Source organism: Gorilla gorilla, chromosome 4 (genome assembly GCF_029281585.2).
Source record: "Gorilla gorilla gorilla isolate KB3781 chromosome 4, NHGRI_mGorGor1-v2.1_pri, whole genome shotgun sequence".
NCBI lineage: Eukaryota > Metazoa > Chordata > Mammalia > Primates > Hominidae > Gorilla > Gorilla gorilla.
The window spans coordinates 146139616-146157490 of NC_073228.2; the positions used below are offsets into that span (position 1 = coordinate 146139616).

The window sequence follows — 17875 nt, forward strand, 5'->3', positions numbered from 1 at the left end:
GCCAACATGGTGAACCTTGTCTCTACTAAAAACACAAAAATTAGCCAGGCATGGTGGCGTGTGCCTGTAGTCCCAGCTACTTGGGAGGTTGAGGCCAGAAAATCGCTTAGAACCTGGGCGGTGGAGGTTGCAGTGAGCTGAGATCGCGCCACTGCACTCCAGCCTGGGCAGCAAGAGTGAAACTCCATCTCACAAAAAGGCTGGGCCTGGTGGCTCATGCCTGTAATCCCAGCACTTTGAGAGGCCGAGGTGGGTGGATCACGAGATCAGGAGTTCAAGACCAGCCTGGCCAACATGGTGAAGCCCTGTCTCTACTAAAAATACAAAAATTAGCTGGGCATGCTGGCATGCACCTGTAATCTCAGCTACTTGGGAGGCACAAGAATTGCTTGAACCTGGGAGGTGGAAGGTTGCAGTGAGCCAAGATTGTGCCACTGCACTCCAGCCTGGGCAACAGAGCAAAACTCTGTCTTGGAAAAATAAAAGTTCCCATAGCTATGTAAATTGAGAAGTGGCTGGGTCTAAAGTTTGAGTGCACTGGTCAGGGGTGGGGGTACAGGGGAATCAGAAGCAAGGTGCTGGCCAGGCATGGTGGCTCACACCTGTAATCCCAGCATTTTGGGAGGCAGAGGCGGGCAGATCACTTGAACTCAGGAGTTTGACACCAGCCTGGCCAACATGGTGAAACCCTGTCTCTATTAAAAATACAGAAAATTAGCCGGGCATGGTGGTGCATGCCTATAATCCCAGCTACTCAGTAGGCCGAAAACAGGAGAATCGCTTGAACACAGGAGGTGGAGGTTGCAGTGAGTGAGATTGCTCCACTGCACTCCAGCCTGGGACGCTGTCTCAAACAAAACAAAACAAAAAACAGAAGGAAGGTACATTACAAGGTCATGAAATGGATGGAAGGCTTTCGAGGCTAAAAGGACTAGTTTTGTGCAATATGCACCAATCCTGTGAAGATACGGAAATGACCAAGGGCTTTTCTATTTAGTTCCTTGAAGCATGTATGTTGTGTGTTCATGTGTGTGAAAACCTGCTTTGGGGGCAATCAGGACATAAAGGGAGAGGAATGGACAGGTCAGATGACACTTTTCCCCCTCTACCTCTTCCCAGTTTTGGAGCTTTGCTGTCCATCTGCAGCACACTCCAGTTTAGGGGACAGCTTGCCTAGGAAGGAGGCTCTAGCAGCTCCTTGCAGTATTCCGCTTCATAATGAAGAGCAGCTTTCCTCCGATGGTTCTACGGTCGTCCTAGAGCTGGGAGAAGGGATTGCCCAGCCCAGGAAGCCCTATCTTCTCTTCCCCTTTCAGTGGCTGCTTATTCTCAAACTTGAGGCCTTGCTGGCTGAAGAGGTCAGGGAAGTAAACACACAAACACACCAGAAACGGCAGTCCCGTGTATATTTAACAATATATATTTATATATATTTTCTAAATCAGTACATTCAGTTTTTAACTTGTTTTTTTCTTCACAAACAGAAGAACTCTTACAATAGTAGACTTTCTAAAATAAATACTATTAAAATAGAGCTTCAAAATAAATATTCTATACAAAGAAAACCTTCTGTGGCAACTTTGTGGTGGGGTGGAAATGGGCTACAGTGAGGGGGAAATGAAGTTGGGATGTGGCGGGGTGGGAGCCTCGAGCTTTTCTGTTTGTAACATGAAACCAAGCTGTGGGACAGTGAGAAGAGAAAGCAAGGCAAGACACTGCACACAGTTACCCACAGCAGAAAATGGCAACGCAAGATTCATCATCGACTGTCACAGTAAGCAGAGGGGGCACAAAAATGCTTGTCAAAGGCATGAACCAGAAGGCTAGTGAGGCTCGCAGGATGCCCTAGTGAATTGTACAGTGTAGAGCTGTGCTGCCCACGCCCGCCAGACACTTCCTGGGACTGCACAGAAGGAGAACAGGATGCTTCAAGGTGACAGTCATCCGGGTTCTGGTGCAGATCAACTTTCCACGTGTGCCATCTTGGACAAGTCATTATCTAGCTGGGTCTCACTCGAGGTATGATGGCGACTGACAGGCTCCACAAGGCTGAAAAGAACTAGCCATGTCTTCCATCTCAGCTCTGAGGGGGTGCGTACCAAAGGACCAAAGGAAGGGATTGGTCTTCACCCCCTTCCTGCTCAGGAAAGCCTTAGTTGTGCCCATCTTTTCTCTGGGAGGGCTTTGCTACCCAAGACCCAGTTCCCAGGGTGCTCGCGGAAGCGCTGTCCTTCATTAACACGGGCAGCCAGAGCCCCCTAGAAGCGTCCTGGATCCCAGGTGCCCCTCGAGTTAAGGCAGAACCCCCACCTACCCCAGGTTTACCAGGGGCGGGAACTAACCAGCACTTTTCAAAAAAGGTCAAGCCGAGGCATCGTCCAGCCAAACAGGCCATTGGTGACAGGAAACACACTCAGCCAGAAGCAGCTACACATGTGTTGTGTCTCTGAGTGCTGGGTCCCTCAGTGGCTCTCAACTGGCCCCAGAGCCAGGGAGGGTCCACAGGCAAGCCAGTTTATCCTTTTGTTTTTTTTTTTGTTGTTGTTTTTTAAATTTTTGCCAAGAAGCTGAGAAAAACAATGCTGAGGGATTGCTACACAACCAAGCTGGGAGAACCAAGGATGGTTCCTTCGCTCCTTCCCATGACCACTGAGCACACGAGGCACTGAGGTGGACTCTTAGAGAGCACTCTGCAGACATCCATCAAGCAGGTTGAAAGCAAACCAAGAAGAACAAGCTAGAACGGGGGCAGGGGGAAAAAAGGAAAAAGCAAACCAAAACCCAGAAAAATCCGTGTTTACAAGTATGTACACAAAAAGTCAGGGTTCAGGAGGCCGTTTGCCAGGAAATAGGGTCTCTGTCGGTAGACAGTCAGTGTGGGGTAGGGGTGTGTGTGTGTGTGTGTGTATACACAGCTTATGTAAATCGACTCTCCACAGAACGGGTGTGTAGACCACCAAGATCACCAAAGTGCAACTTGCCACTGGGTCAAGTTTCCCATGGAGACAATTTGAGGGAGGGGCCCTGGGAAAAGTTCTGAGGCCTCGCAGAAAGTGTGCAGATGTGCACTATCAATTTTGGGGCCCCCTCATCTGAGGAAAACCATCTCCAGTCCCTTCAGTACACTTCTGATACATTCAATTCATATAAGTGGTTGGCTGAATGTGTTTTTTTTTTCTACCACTCCCTCTGAAATGTTCAAGAACATCCATACATCCGTCACAACTGTGGCAAGGGTAGCTACACGAATCAGCCTTGGAAAATGCAGATGCAATATTTCACATTCGCCTTTTACAAGCTAGCAAATGTTACATAAATAAAGCCGAAAATAATATGACCCTCCCTTCCTCCAATCAATAAATACCTATGGTTACAATTAACTTACTCTAAATCATAAGATGTTACTACTAGTCTTCAAGAAGGAAAAAATAAGTCCTTGAGAAGCATTAGGTGCCTGCCTATCATAGCTACCTACCTCGCTGCCTCCTTCCCGGAGGCACCTCTGTTCCTATACAGAACAAACTGGAAATGCTACGGACGCTCTGCCTCATGCACTTCCAGTTTCACCTGGGGTAGCTCTTCTGACTCAGGCCATGCCCTCTCATTAGAGGGGAAAACAAAATACCACACAAAGCAAGAACCCCACACAACAGCTGGGGAGGAAGGACCAGATACACTACAGCTTTTGCATGCAACAAGTACCTACCCACTGGACGTGCTGCACCTTCTGAGTCCTTTAGCACCTTGAGAGAAAGAGTTGCTACGTCTTTGAAGGCTGTCGGGAGAGGGTGGTGTGGCTGTGCACAAAAGCAGGGCTCAAACCCAGTGGCCCCTGGAAAACCTTTCCCCTACCCTCTCCCCAGCTCTTCCAAGCTCTTCCGACTCCCCTGCTGGGGCTTCCTAACACTAAAATAGACTCTTTTTTCATCATCTCTCTATTTACATTAAAGATACAGACACATCACTATACACAAAAGGCTATGACAGTGAGCAGCAGAATCAGAAGAGAAGAAACCCAAACCCAGCCTGGCTCAGCGGTCATTCTGCCAATGGGAGGTGCTGCCTCTCTTCTTTGCTGTTAAAATCCTCTTGTTGATAGGGAGGGAAATTGTGTTCCTTGAGGTTGCTCGCCCCCAGATTTTGAAATCAGCCCTTCCTGGGGGTGGCCAAAAGGAAACAAGTTGTTTCATTATTATTTTTTAAAACACCGTTAGCATCCGGTTTAATTATTCTATAAAAACATGACTGGATCCAGAGACCACAGCCTCAGACTCATTGGCAAAATGATATTTGGTCTCGCATTTGCCGCCCTGGCTTCCTCTACCCATATAAAGTTTCTGGAAGGGATCTGAGTAGAGAGAACCCAGGACACGTAGTGGGCAGGCGAGTCTGTGACTCAGTAAGAACCGAAGGACGGTGTGGTGAGCAGAACACCCCCGAGAGTTAGTTGATGCAGTTGGAAGGGAGAAGTGCACTGAGCAGTGGCTCCTAAATCCATCCTGTGGCTCCGGGGAGGCAGAAGGAGGAACGAGGCTTGGACTCACTGGCCGTCCTCTGTTCTCAGTGGCTCCCAAGTATATACAATAGGAACTGCTAGGGTGTTCTACACCTTCCCCCAGACATCAGGGACAAAGTGGGGTGGAGTGAGATAGGGGAGGAGAAGAAGGTATAGAAGACTCCAAGGGTCTTCTTTAAAGGTACCCTGGTACTCAGTTAACAATTCCTCCCAGGCAGCTAGCTCCTGTGAGAGCCAAAGACAATGGAAAAGAGGAAGGGGGGGGCGGAGGGAGGGAGAAGGAGGGGCTGGGAAGGCATTCAAGCAGCTGCAGTTTCCGGATATGTGTCCACATCTGTGTTCTGTCTTCTGAAAAAGAAAAATTTACCCCCAAACCACACCCTGCCCCTGCATTGTCTGTTTGACACAAAGTTTCAGGACCCTGAAAAAAAGCCCCAAAGTGCTTCTTCATCATCTTGGGGAATACAGGGTACGTGATGGTGGTCTCTGTATTTTCCGAAGCTGGGGGTAGGGAGTGGGCAGACTAGCAAGGTCAGCCTCAGGAGGCTAAAACCTCTGACCTTGCTGCAGTCTTCTTAGATGTCAGAAGAGAACCAGGTTTCCAGGCAGAGCAATGGGGCTTCGACACAAACTGTCAGAAAGGCTTGTCGGGCCTGCTGGTCTTGGCATCCCCGCTGGCTGCTTTGCAGATGACGCTGTTCGTGTGCTTGCAGCGGCAACCAGGGCGGCGCAGACGGTCGTAGCCACGCTGGGCCAGCTTCACGCAGCCGGTGGCAGGCAGGTAGCAGAGCAGGCAGGGCAGCACCACGGAGAGAGCACCCATGAAGGACCAGCGGGCGCAGCAGTTGGAGCGGGAGCAGGAGCAGGGGTGGTCAGCGCAGGAGCCCTCATCGTCCTCATTCGTGCAGTGGTAGAAGATGCCCTGCACCAAACACATGCACGTGCCATAGTTGACCAGGGTCTGGGCTGAGCACAGGCACTCCTGGTTGCAGACCCAGCAGGAAGGCAACGTCCGGGGGGATGCACACTCCTTGCATTTACACTTCCCACAGGCCTCACACAGCAAGAAGTGCTTGTCCAGCTCGGGTGGGACCGCCGGGCCCTTGAGGTCCAGCGGCTGGCAGTGGACCACCTTGGGCTGGATGCGCACAGCCCTTGGTGAGGCCTGGTCAGCCACGGGTGGTGGTGCCATGTGGTCTAAGAGCCGCTGGTCAGAGGATGTGCTGCTGCTGCTGCTCACAGAGCTGGGGCGCCCGCTGAAGGAGATCCAATGGTGGGTGACATCCTGGTCACAGCGGGCGGGCGTCGGGGCCAGCTCTGGGGCCCCGCCCCGGGTCCGCTTTGGGCCAGTGGTCGGGGCCAGGCCAGGGTTGTCTATGTAGTCATTCTCCACGTGGCTGGTCTTCATCTGGTCAATGGGTAGGATGGTGAGTGGGTGCTGGAGCCGGCTGTGGGACATCCGGCTGTCAAGAAGGGGCTGGACCATGACTGAGTTGGGAGTCAAGGGGGTGCTCTGTGGGATCGGGGGCTCCATAGGGCTGGAGGTCCTGGACTGTACGGAGAAACAGGCTTCTAGGGGCCCTGGGGGTGGGGTGGGGAAAAGGAAGAGAGAATGGATTCCAGGCATCAGTATGTGGCCTGCCAATACCTCACCCCCCATCAGGTCCTTGGGAGCCGCCCAACTGACATAGGAACTAAAATCCCTCTGTGGACTTTCCAGTGACTCCCCAAGCTTAAGATGATTAATAATGACAAGAAGTCAGTGGTGGAAATAATACTACTGAGCACTTAAGACAGAGGTACTCTCCTAAGCACCATATGCATTAAGTCATTGACTTCATGATAAGCCTAAAACGTAACTACTATTATCCCCCTTTTCTATTTAGAGAAAAGACATGTTCAAATTAATTTGTCCAAAGTCACACAAAACTATCCAAAACTATCAGTAGCAGGACTCAAACCTGGGCAGCCTGAGTTCATTCTCTTAGTCACTGTGAAACATGCTCCTTATTTAAGACACATAGCTCAGTGGATGTAAACACAGGCTCTGGAACAACACTCAAATTTGATTCTCACTTTGGTCTAGCAATATTGCTATGAATGAGTTCTTTCATCTCTATGCCTTAGATTTTGGTTTTGTCATCTGTAAAATGGGCTCTTGCAAGGAATAAATGAGAAAATACTATCTATTACCTAGCATATTACCTGGCACGCAGCAACAATTTATCGCTACCCCAGGGAATAAGTTTAGATCTCCTGAGCACTTACAAGCACTGCCTGCCAAGCACCATGCCAGGCACTGGGGACAATGTGGTGAACTCAACAGACAGCTCTGGGTGCTCCCATGGAGTTTATCAGCTGGATAAACAAGCCCTTTACTTCAGATATTCACAAGAGAAGGGCTGTATCTGATGCCTGCACATCCAGGATATTAACTTATTACTACCACTTCTTAAGAGCAGCAACCTGCCGTGGCTAATAATCCCTGGGTATGTGAGCTTCTGACAACTTGGATGGGAAATCCTCTCGAGGGGCACTCACATCACCCATTTCCAAGTGCTGAGCTGAACATTCAGCCTAAATGCTATTTACTAGAATAGCTAAGCCAACCCTGGATCAGTTTCTAATTTCACCGAGAGAGTGCAATTTTAAGTTGGAATCCAGCCAGAGATTCAACTGCAGTGCCTGACACGGAACCCCAGGAAGTCACTTAAATCAAAGAGCGGAAACTGCTTGGTTCAAATTTAGAAAGTGCACATTGTTTTCTATTAGAAGTGCCATTTCCTTGCCTGCTGACCTTTACATTTGGAATTCTGCTGGAGATCAATTTAAAGAAATAGCAGCAGAAGGCCAAGACCTCTGCTCAAGGGGATACAATTTGGAATCCAAGGGAAAGATTACACTCTGGGAAGATTCCACCCCAATCTTAAGAACCCCAGGGAATGGGGAGGGAGGGTAAAAGAGAAAGATAAGTCTTTAAAACAAAACCAAAAAAAGGCCATTGCATTAATGTATTATGGGGTGGGGTTTTAGTAAATGCTTTTGCATTTACTAAATTTGCATCAAGATGCTAACGATGTTCTAATTAGGAGAGCTGATCCTGCCCCTCTGCTGTTAGGTTTATCTAGAACCTGTCTAAAATAAAAAGCTAGCTCTAGATAAAAGTTTATGAAGGGGATAAAAAGGGGGCTATCCACGGGGCTCCAGTATGTACATCACTTACACTGCTAAATCCAAAAAGCATCCAGTCTTTTCTGAAAGGTTCAATGCTCAGTCAACTGATATTTCCCATTCACGCAGGGCATCAACTATTGGCTTTGCTCCCATGGCCCTGCCTACTTAAAAGGATGCTGGTATTTCTTTACACGCCTTGTTTTTCCTGTCTTGGAGAAAGCCTACCTAGTGGCAGTGCCTGCCCCCATGTTCTCTTAGGATGAAACCATAGCATCACCTTCGAATTGGCGATTTCCTTGTGGCAGAGTTTACCTTAAGTGTCTGGCAGGTCTGCCACCAAAGAGTAGCCACTTGCCAAAGCAGCCTCCCGTGGAGATCCTGTGGTCAGGGCTGGAGAGAGGGAATGCAAGTAAGCATTTATGGAGAGGAGGTTTTCCAAGGATCAGGCTGATGACAACGTAGGAATTCCAGGGAATGCTGCCTCAGCCTGCCCACTTATTCTCAATAGGTGTTCCAAGGCCTTGCTTCTAGAATAAATGAGTTTGGGGCAAGAGGCCAGAGTTAGGAGCCCAAGGTCCAGCACTGAGGACGCTGCCTGGAGGAAAGGGTGTGACTTGGCCTAAGAATTAAAAATGCCATGGATAAGATTCTCCAGCACCAGCCAGAACCCTCACCCCTGGACAATGATAACATGAGTCCCTTGTTCCAGAAACCCATGTCAGGAATATTCAGGGTCCTGCCAACACAATGTAGGCAGCAGTTTGAAGCTTCTATTGCCCCATATAGTTGGGTTTTGTCTCTCAGGACCAGGATTGGGTCTGGTCATGCTGTGGAAGAAAGTAAAATACTCCCTTTCCTTAAGCAGATTCACTTTTTTTTTTTTTTTTAAATGTGTGAGGTTCTTTAAAAACAGCCCATGTCCTACAGATAAAGCAAAAGAAATGGGCAATGCTCAGAAATTTTAATAGGCCTTGGAATCAGAAAGCAGATTCCCCAATTCATGGAAAAGTCCCACCAGGAAGCCAGGATGGGAGCAGCCGCTGCAGGCAATGGGGATGTTGGCATTCACAGGCTCCCATAACCCTCCAGAGGCAGCTGTCAACATCTGGGCCTGCAGTTGAGGCCAGACATGGGGATGGGAGCTTGGCCCACGATGACTTGGCTCTCTGGGGACGATGCAGCATCCGATGGCTCCACTGGGCATATTCTAAAATGTATCTTCCCTATTATAACCCCGATGTAGTAGGATTCCTTTCAACCACCAGCTCGGCAAAAACCAAATCAGAGTTCCACTGCTGGCCTCACCCCTCACCAGCAGGGACCCTCCAAGAGCATCTGCTGAATTTATTTGGCTGACAAAGGAAAACAATTTTCTGAGCTGCCTATTTAAGAACCCCTCAGCACAGCTAAATGATGTCTCAAAAAAAAAAAAAAGAAAAGAAAAAAGAAATTAAAAAAGAAAAGAAAGAAGGCCTGGTGCAGTGGCTCATGCCTGTAATCTCAGCCTTTTGGGAGGCCAAGGTAGGCAGATCACTTGAGGTCAGGAGTTCAAGACCAGCCTGACCAACAGGATGAAACCCCCCATCTCTACTAAAAATACAAAAATTAGCCAGGCATGGTGGCAGGTGCCCGTAATCCCAGTTACTTGGGAGGCTGAGGTAGGAGAGTCACTTGAACCCAGGAGGCGGAGGTTGCTGTGAGCCAATATCGCACCACTGCACTCTAGCCTGAGTGACAGAGCAAGACTGCGTCTCAAGAAAAAAAAAAGAAAGAAAAAGAAAAAACAACTCTCAGTTGATTTGGTAGATCAATCTCTACTCACTGAGAAACACCCACCCTCCACTCTGAGCAATGCTGACAATCTTAAGTGCAATTTAATATGTGCTGCCTGCTTCCCCTGCAAGGTAGTAAGAGATTTATAATATAAATAAGAGAGGAGGTTTTGCCTCATTTAAGCAGTTTGGAAGAGACTGATGGCCAATTTGGAAGACACTGGACAGAGAAAGAAACCCAGCACTCCACTTAGCCAAAGAAGCACCTCTATCCAGTTTAGGTGGTACTCTTACGAACTGGCAAGAGGGAAGGGACTTTTACCTCCCTCAACCTTCTAATAATAATAAATAATAATTATGGAAACGGCTAATATTTACGAAACATTTCTTGGTGCCAGGCTCCATGCTAAGCCCTCAGTGATTTATTTTCTCACCATAAATCAAGTGATTTAATCCTCACCATACTTCAAGAGAGAACCCATTTTACAGAGGAGGAAATGGAAGCACAAAGGGTCATAGAGCTAGCAAGTGACCAGAGCAGGATTTGAACCAAGACAGCAGAGGCTTCAGAGGCTGAAATATTAACCTCTCAGCCCTGACTTACAATGACTTGCAAAAGCCCTCCATAACCTCTGGGAATTTATGGAAAGGCATGAAAGTGCCATCACTTTCACAACCATGGACTCCTCCAGCCTTCACGGAACATCATTAGAACATCCTGGGGCTCTGCAATGCAACCAACAGGGAAGAACAGCCAGATGGGGCTTACATCAGCCTGAACCCCAGGGAGGGGAATTTTCAATGTGGAGAGTGAAGGCTGTGGGGGTTTGTAATCTCTCTCATTCAAGGAAGGCTCAGAGTTCAAGTGCTCTTCACTCCAGTTCAGTGTTACATGCCATCCCCCGTCTTAAAAGTGGTTTCATTTTTAGTTTTCTTATAGTTGAATGGATTTCACTTGTAGGAGTTTATTACAAACCAGTCCCCAAAAGGAAACCCTGGGGTGGAAAGGAATCTCTACTCCTCCCCACCTATCTACTCCTCCCCACCTATCAAGTTGAACTTAAGGGTCCCTAGGGTACCTTCATTGATGGGGCTCCCTGGCCCAGGTCTGTGAGGAAGGGAGGGAGCCAGGGCACAGAGAATCCTAGAATACTGAATCAGCAGGATATCAAAATCCCCAGAACACGCGCAACACTGTATTTGCTGCTTGGCGGGTCTGGGAGCCCAGAGCCAGCCAGTCTGACACTCACTGCATTTGTACCTGTGGGGAGAGGGCTGAGCATCAGGCTGCAAACCGCTCAATACAGGCTGGCTGAAAAGAATCAAGAGGCATGTTAAATGTCCGCACAATTGAGCAGGATGCCTAATCCCACCCACCCACACCCTCCCCTTGACTTACCCCTAGGGAGGTGAGTTGGGAAATATTGGGAAAACCTGACAGTTGTACTTTGAAAGCTACAGGTCAGCTAATGACAAACTGGCAAGAGGCTGTGAATGAATGGGTAGTTTAAGCACTGCCCCATTCAGTCTCAGCGGGTTCTTTCAGTGAAGGTTGTTTAACCCTTTAAACAACTCAGAATAAAGGTCTCTAGGCTGCCAGAGAGCCTGCCCACCACTATTGCTTGGTTCTTTGTGACACTATTCCAGTTTAGCTAATTAAGTTACAACCAAATAATGACTTATTGCTTTAAAAGGACTTTAAAAAGAGGGGGAGGGATGCTGAGGGAAGCAGAGGACTTGCCCCTCCCTATACCCTGCAAAGAAAGACAATCTCTGCTGAGAATGGCCCCAGTGGAAGAATAAAGCATTTGGGGAGCTGGATTTGTCTATGAATCCTTCTTCCTTTCCCCACCTCCCTACCCCCAGCACCAGCACTAAGAAGCTCACCTCTGGCCACAATCTGTCAGAGATCACAAAAAAAAAAAAACGGTTGTTTTTCATCACTTCATCCCACCACCAGTTACCGGTTCCCAACCCTCTTCTCTTCTCTCTTTCACAACCAATCAGCTGAGCTCCAAAGCCCCAGCACACGGAAGGGTGGGAATCTTGCTGGACACTTTGGGCTTTGGGCTATTTAATCAGCTTCGAGTTTCTGCTTCACTGTATTACCGCCTTAATTGTCTGCTCAGATTCCCATAAAGAAGGATTAGAAGCCAAGAGTCAGTAAAGAAGGAGTCAGAAGGAGCCTGTTAACCACTGGCATAGTTTGGGAACTACTGGCCAAGTCCAGGTCTGGGTGGGACCAGAACCCTAGACTCCTAGGGCAGGGCTTCCTCCCACAGACACTAAGATCTTATTATTTGTCTTCTTACCCTCCACCAAGAAATGAACTTACAATAATAGATTTTAGCTTACTCCTGGGACAGGAGCAGGAAATGACTTCCCCTTCCCCCAACCAGAAAAAAGACTACTGACAAGGGAAACCACTCTTCTGCAAGTAGCCACCTGCCCCGAAGGGCCCCTTCCCTTCTCCGCCAGATCCAGCACATCTGTGCTCCCTCCCCCTGTGCCCTTGCTTCCTTCACTGACTGGGGCCTGTCCTTGGAAAGAACAATCATGATCACAGCTGAACTGTGGAGCCTCTTAAGCCCAGCCACATGTCCCGGATACATTCCCCAGCCTTGTCAGCTGTCCGGATCTGCAGGGTGGCCCCAGACCCCGAGAGCCAAGAATACCCTCCCTCTTACATCATGCAACACCCCACACCTCCTGTGCAGGAAAGGGGCACCCTTAAAACTAGGCCCTCCTCCTAGGAGCCCAATAATAACAATGAGCATGGCCCTAGTCCTGGCCGCTCACTAGCAGCTCTGCTGGCCTCTGTCCCCTTGGGAGGAGTTTATTTTCTCTACTGTGCAGATGGGGAAACTAAGGCCATGCTTAGCAGGTTTGCCTAGTCACACATCTGCTCTGTTCTGGCCCCTGGCTTGGTCTGGAAGGGACAATACAGCTTTCTGAAAGTTGTTCACCTTCCCGTGGCTCTTTTGAAAGAGCAAAAACATATTCTAATGAGTCATTGCTTTCTCCTTTCAGGGAGATAAGGTCGGCCCTGAGATAGAACCTTCTCCACTCTAGCCATTTCCCTTCCTTAAAAACTCTGTCATGTCTACATTCAAAACCCCAAATTTTCAACTTTGTCTCCAAATTCAGAGGCCTGGGCGAGAATCCTTAGCCAGGTTGTCATCACAAGGGAACTGCCACCTAAGTAGAGGCCAGATGACAAACACTGTGGATTTAGAACCAAATGGAACACCATGATTCTCCAAGAAACACTGGACTTTTCTGAATAAAGAGGGAGGGCTCCTTCCAAGGCCTCCTTTACACCAACACCCAGGCCCTCATCAACAGGATAGCCCAAGGACAGAAAAACACACTGTGGGGGCACAAATCTTGGAGCTAGAAGATGTCAAACCACGAGACATTCAGCCCTGTAAACTGGAATCCCCACATATGGTCCCAAAGTATTAAATCCCAGAGCAACACAGCTCAAGGGTCACTTCTGGAAGTATTAATGGGTTTTATTCCTCTCTTAACTTTTGTATCACTGATTTTCAAATTTGGCACTGAAAGGCTGCTTTCATTTATTATTCACGAAAGTCAGCCAAACCTTTGGTTTACCAAAGCTGGGGCTGGGGTCATGGGTGGGTGCGAACTGGGCAGGACAGATTTCCAAAGAGCCACATCTCTCCGCCAATTCTGGGAGGATGCAGATAAAAATGACGTGAGGCCGGGCGCGGTGGCTCACGCCTGTAATCCCAGGGGAGGCCAAGGCCGGCGGATCATGAGCTTAGGAGTTCGAGACCAGCCTAGCCAACATGGTGAAACCCTGTCTCTACTAAAAATACAAAAATTAGCTGGGTGTGGTGGCGCACACCTGTAATTCCAACTACTCGGGAGGCTTAAGCAGGAGCATCATTTGAACCTGGGAGGCGGAGGTTGCAGTGAGCCAAGATCGCGCAACTGCACTCCAGCCTGGGTCACAGAGCAAGACTCCATCTCAAAAAAAAAAATAAAATATAAATGAAAACGACATCCGTAAGCTCCAAATGTCCACCTGTCCACAGCCTCTGCCCTACTATGTGTTCTGTCTCCTCCCACCAGCCCCCAACTAAAGCTTTAGTGAGATGAGGCCATTTCAGAGGGTGATCTGGAAAAGGTCATGGGGCTGGGCAGGAGGGCTAAGGGCAAGAGGGCATTTACATTCCACCGAAAGGGAGTGACTCCCGATAACCAACAGATGCCTTTAATGTCTGCTCACTGTAGCTGGCCAATATTTGTCCATGAAGATTTCAGAAATCTGCTACTAAAATCCCCACCCTACACCCGTACTGGCCACACGGCTTGGTTGGTAAGTGTGTGTGCTGTTCACCACATCAGGATTTGCTGGAGCCTGGCAGCACGTGAGAACCCTCCCAAGAGATGGGAAAGAGGAAATGTGATTTCACACTGGACATCTCCACTAGTTCTTTCCCACCCTTCTGGGAGACAGAGAGGGAGAGAGAAAGAAATCTTTAACTGCAGCCCTGCCTCTCCTAGTTCTCCTGACACCCGCCCTAAAAAAAAAAAAAAAAAAAAAAGGCTGAAAATTTCAGAGATGTTTATGCTCCATTTGTGTGAAGATCTGGAGAACTCCAAACATTGTGAAATCCACCAGTGCAATATTGGGTAGGGCCTCAGGCCAGACTGAGCTCATTAAGAGATTGATAAACCCACAGTTCCCAACTTCTCTGAGCCTTATACCTTCCAGCTTTGAATCCCGAGAGACTTGTCAGGGAGGTTAGTGCCTCGGTCAGCTACAGACACAGACGAGTGCTTGCTTCCGCCCCTCTGCAAGTTCTTTGGCCTCCAGTGTGTCTGGCCTCTCCCAAAACTGGAGAGAATCACGCCACTGATTTGGAGGCAGGAAAGAAGGGGCTGCCACTAGGTTTGGGCACCCCACTGTACACTCTTCTTTCCAGCACTAACCGCGCTGGGGGGTACGGAAGCCTTGCTGCGCCAGAAGGCGGCCTCCTGCCCTCACAGAGGCCTTGGCAATATGGATGCCCCTCCAGCAGCTGCTGAAAGAGGCAGCCAGCAGCTCCCTACTCTGCCTACCATCTAGCCCCTCCAGCCCATTTCGCCTCTCTTACCCATCCTTCAGCCCTATAAGCCACGCAACCATTTTCTGTCTCCCCTGCCTCTCCTGCCCACAACCCCCTACCCCCAATCAAGGAGAATTGAGAAACCCTCTTCTTGCACAAGAGCAGCTACTGTCTAAATGCTTTTTGATCGTCTGCATGGAGGGGGAACTGGGCACAGCCTTGGACCCAGTGATGGAGCCAAGCTCTAGCTGCCCTGGCTAGCCAAACCCGCCCTCACCCAGCTCACTGTCCCCGGGGTCTTGGCGATTCAGAATTTGTCAGAACATACCGTCTCTATCCTCTTCTCTGTGATGTCAAGCCTGGTACCACCAAGAAGGAAGGAGGGAAAGTAGGAGCCTAATCTCTCCTACGTTCGCAACCTCTTCCTCCAGCTCCCACACGCCTAGTGTTATGTAAACGCACCTTCAACCCCCACCGCAGCCCTAGCGCGGCCTGGGGGCTCCGGGGCCTGGCACAGCTCGGTGCCCGAGGATAGGGAGGTACAGGGTGGCCGAGAAGCCTCAGGCCTTACAGAGGCCAGGCAAGAAAAAGTCAACTGCAAGGCAGTTGCATAGCATAAAATGCGGCAGCGGAGCAAAGGTCAGACGGCGAGGAACCGCCTCGCCAAGGAGAGGGAGTAGGAATGCCCAGTCCTGAGCCAGCCCCTCGCTGACCATCGAGGGAGAGGCAGAAGGGGAGGGAATTCAGTCCGTCACGTCTCCGAAGAGAAAGAAAAAATCTACGTCGAGCATAGGCCGCTACGGCGGGCTGGGAGATACACGGCAAAGCTGGCACCGTGGGCACCGAGCTGGGAGGTAGGCGAGCCGCCCAGAGCGAGGGCGCCCCCCGACCCAAACGGTGGCTCCTGACCAAGCCCAGAGACGCCCGTTCCAGCGTTCGAGGCGGATGGTGGCAGGAGAAGGAAAGAGGCCAGGCCAGAGGCAAACTCCCGGGACACGCACGGGGCTTCCCGAGTCTCAGAGGGCGGGGAAGCCGGGCTTGGCAATGCCCAGGGGTCGGAAACGGCGGTGCCAGGCTGTGAACACCCCCGGCGCCGTGCCGGCCGGGCCGAGGGCGTCAGGGAGCTGCGGCGCACCGCAGCGACTCAAGGAGGCGCAGGCTGAGGGAAGGAACACTGAGGCGCGCCTAGAAATAGCGCACCATTTGCCCCAGCCCAAGGGGGGAGTCGCGTCGCGGCTCAGAGCGGGGCAGTTTCAGATCTCCAAACCGGCCATGGACTTACTTTGAGGAGCTGCAGGGTCACAAGCATCGCCCCACGTCTGTGTAAATCCTAGAGCCGGAGCAGGTTAGCCGCCGCTGTACTCGCAGACGCCGGTCGGAAGAACCGGCAAGGCTCCCTGCGCTCCACAGCGCCAGCTCCGCGCTGTCAGCTCAGCTCGCTACCTCCGCGGCGATGTTGCAACCACTGCCTGGGAAAATGGCTTTTTTATGAATGGGAGGGAAGGGAGCGCCAGTGCGCACGCGTGCCGTTCGCGATTCTATGAATGGGTGGGCACAACAGACCCTGAGCGCGCATGCGCTGCGCTCCTTTTTTTATGAATGGGGGGCGGGAAAAGATCTTAACCCGTGATTGCTGGGACTGGCTCAAGCTCCACCAGGAGCCGTCGTTCTTTTACAAAGAGGGGTGGAGGTTCCAGTGGAGGTTGTTGCCTTTTTTTTTTTTTTTTTTTTTTTAATGAATGGAGGGCGGCGGCGACTGCTGCAGCTGGGCCAGCTGCGCGGGCTGCACCCCCTCCCAGCCTGCGAGAGGAGGTAAAGGCCACCTTCACGCCACTGCGGGCCTGGGCAGGAACCGTCAGTGTCGCTGGGGGGTGGGGGGCGCTGCGGCGTCCGGATCCCGGGTTGAGAGCAGGGTGGGGGAGGACACACCTAGATCTGGGGATCTCTGCCCCCGCAGGCAGTCAAAAGCGGGGGCGGGAGGACCCCTACTGGGGGCCTTCTCTTGCTCTAGACCAGCGACGCCAGGCGGGAGGGGTCTTGAAGCTGCGTTTACCAAAAATTAGGAAAATGTCCATCAGTCATATCAAAGGGTGGGGTGAGGATTGGTGAGTGAATCTGGTTCTTTTTCCTGAGGCTGAATCTCTCGTGAGTGCTGGCCGCCCCTCCCCCCATTTCTTGGGTGTAGACAGTGACTGGGCCCAGGCCTCTTCCGGCTCCAGTACCCCCCGGGGCGATTCTGGCAACTCAGCCAGAGGAAGCCTGGCCCTCGCCTCCCAGCGTTCCCCCCGCCCCCCGCCCCAGTGCAATGTCCGCAGTGCCCGGGCGTCTGCCCGCTCTCTGCCGCCCTAGCTAAGTGTTCTCTCTCTGTCCCAGTCGGTTTCCCAGCCCTCACAGGACGCTGGCCTGAGGATCCTCGGTCCACCGAAGGCCCACGGCCCTTCGCTGTTGTAGGCGCCTTTCCCCAATATCCCCCACCTCTCACCAGCCTCCCCTCCGGGGAAGTGGGAGCGGTCGAGAACTGGCCAGGTGGATGGGTGGAGCCGGCTGCGCCAAGGATGCTGCCGGGGTGGCCTCAGGATTAAATAACAACGGGGCTCTTGAGCCGCAGAGGAAATGGAAATGGCTGGGGATCCTTTCTTTGCTGTTAATGATGGTGGCGTTGGGGGGCGGGGGTGAGGATCAGCTCGAGCCGGTGAAAAGAAAAGCCCCCGCCATTAGGCCTGACTCCAGGAAGGCGGGGAGCCCTCGCAGCAGGCCCCGCTCCTCCCTGGAACGGAGGAACCTGTAGCCTCCGGGAAGTCCGGGGCGGAGGGTGGCTTTGATGCGTGGATAAGAGCAGAGTCTGGGCCAGGGCTTGGCCCTGAGTCCCTTGTAAGGTCTGTCTTGCTGCTGTTCTGGCCTCACGGGGAGATTGTGTGGCAGTCTTTTTCTTCCTACGCCACTATAGGATTGTGCTTGGCTGTTGTCAGAGGAACCAATGAAAGGCTCCCAGCCCAGGGCTGAGGTCTGGCCTAGGGCTGGGGCTGGGACTCTAGAGACAGGCAGCCCAAGGTCACCGAGTCCTAGTCTAAAATGCCTTCTCACCATTCGGCTCACCTCTCCGTGTACTTACCCAGCTCCTGAGGGCAGAGCAGACTCTCCCCTAGGGAACCTCAGCCTTCCTTTCAGGGGCGAGACCTTTCTCTAAGACCAAGAGAACTCTTCGCCAGAAAAATGGGTACAGCTGTCCAGGACTTCCTTTTAAGGGTGTTGAAGTTCAGTATCGCCCTCTCTGTCAGCTGTAGAAATTGAGGCCAAGGGTCCTGCACCGGGTATATGGAAGAGCTGGTAAATTG

At 51.0% G+C, this 17875-nt stretch overlaps 1 protein-coding gene across 8 annotated transcripts; it reads right to left on the bottom strand.

Moving 5' to 3' along the window:
• Positions 1-1404: 1404 nt before the first annotated feature.
• Positions 1405-16083, bottom strand: SPRY4 (sprouty RTK signaling antagonist 4). Of its 8 annotated transcripts, none has more exons than XM_055389268.2 (3): positions 15823-16083; positions 10724-10774; positions 1405-6097 (listed from the first exon to the last, which is right to left on the bottom strand). In XM_055389268.2, the coding sequence occupies exons 2-3, from the start codon at positions 10743-10745 to the stop codon at positions 5151-5153; spliced, it is 969 nt and encodes a 322-aa protein (XP_055245243.1). In that variant the 5' UTR covers positions 10746-10774; positions 15823-16083; the 3' UTR covers positions 1405-5150. The 8 variants fall into 8 exon arrangements, with proteins under 8 accessions (XP_055245243.1, XP_055245244.1, XP_063562907.1 ...); XM_055389269.2 differs by lacking the exon at positions 10724-10774 and adding an exon at positions 8003-8080 and having other exon boundaries at positions 15823-16080; XM_063706837.1 differs by having other exon boundaries at positions 10713-10774; positions 15823-16080.
• Between the last annotated feature and the right edge of the window lie 1792 nt (positions 16084-17875).

Coding starts and splice junctions, on each gene's coding strand:
- SPRY4 (XM_063706836.1), bottom strand. CDS start 10,142: ATGGTTGTGAAAGTGATGGCACTTTCATGCCTTTCCATAAATTCCCAG. Junction 6,098..10,066: donor GAGGGCTTTTGCAAGTCATT/GTAAGTCAGGGC, acceptor CCCCACCCCCAG/GGCCCCTAGAAGCCTGTTTC.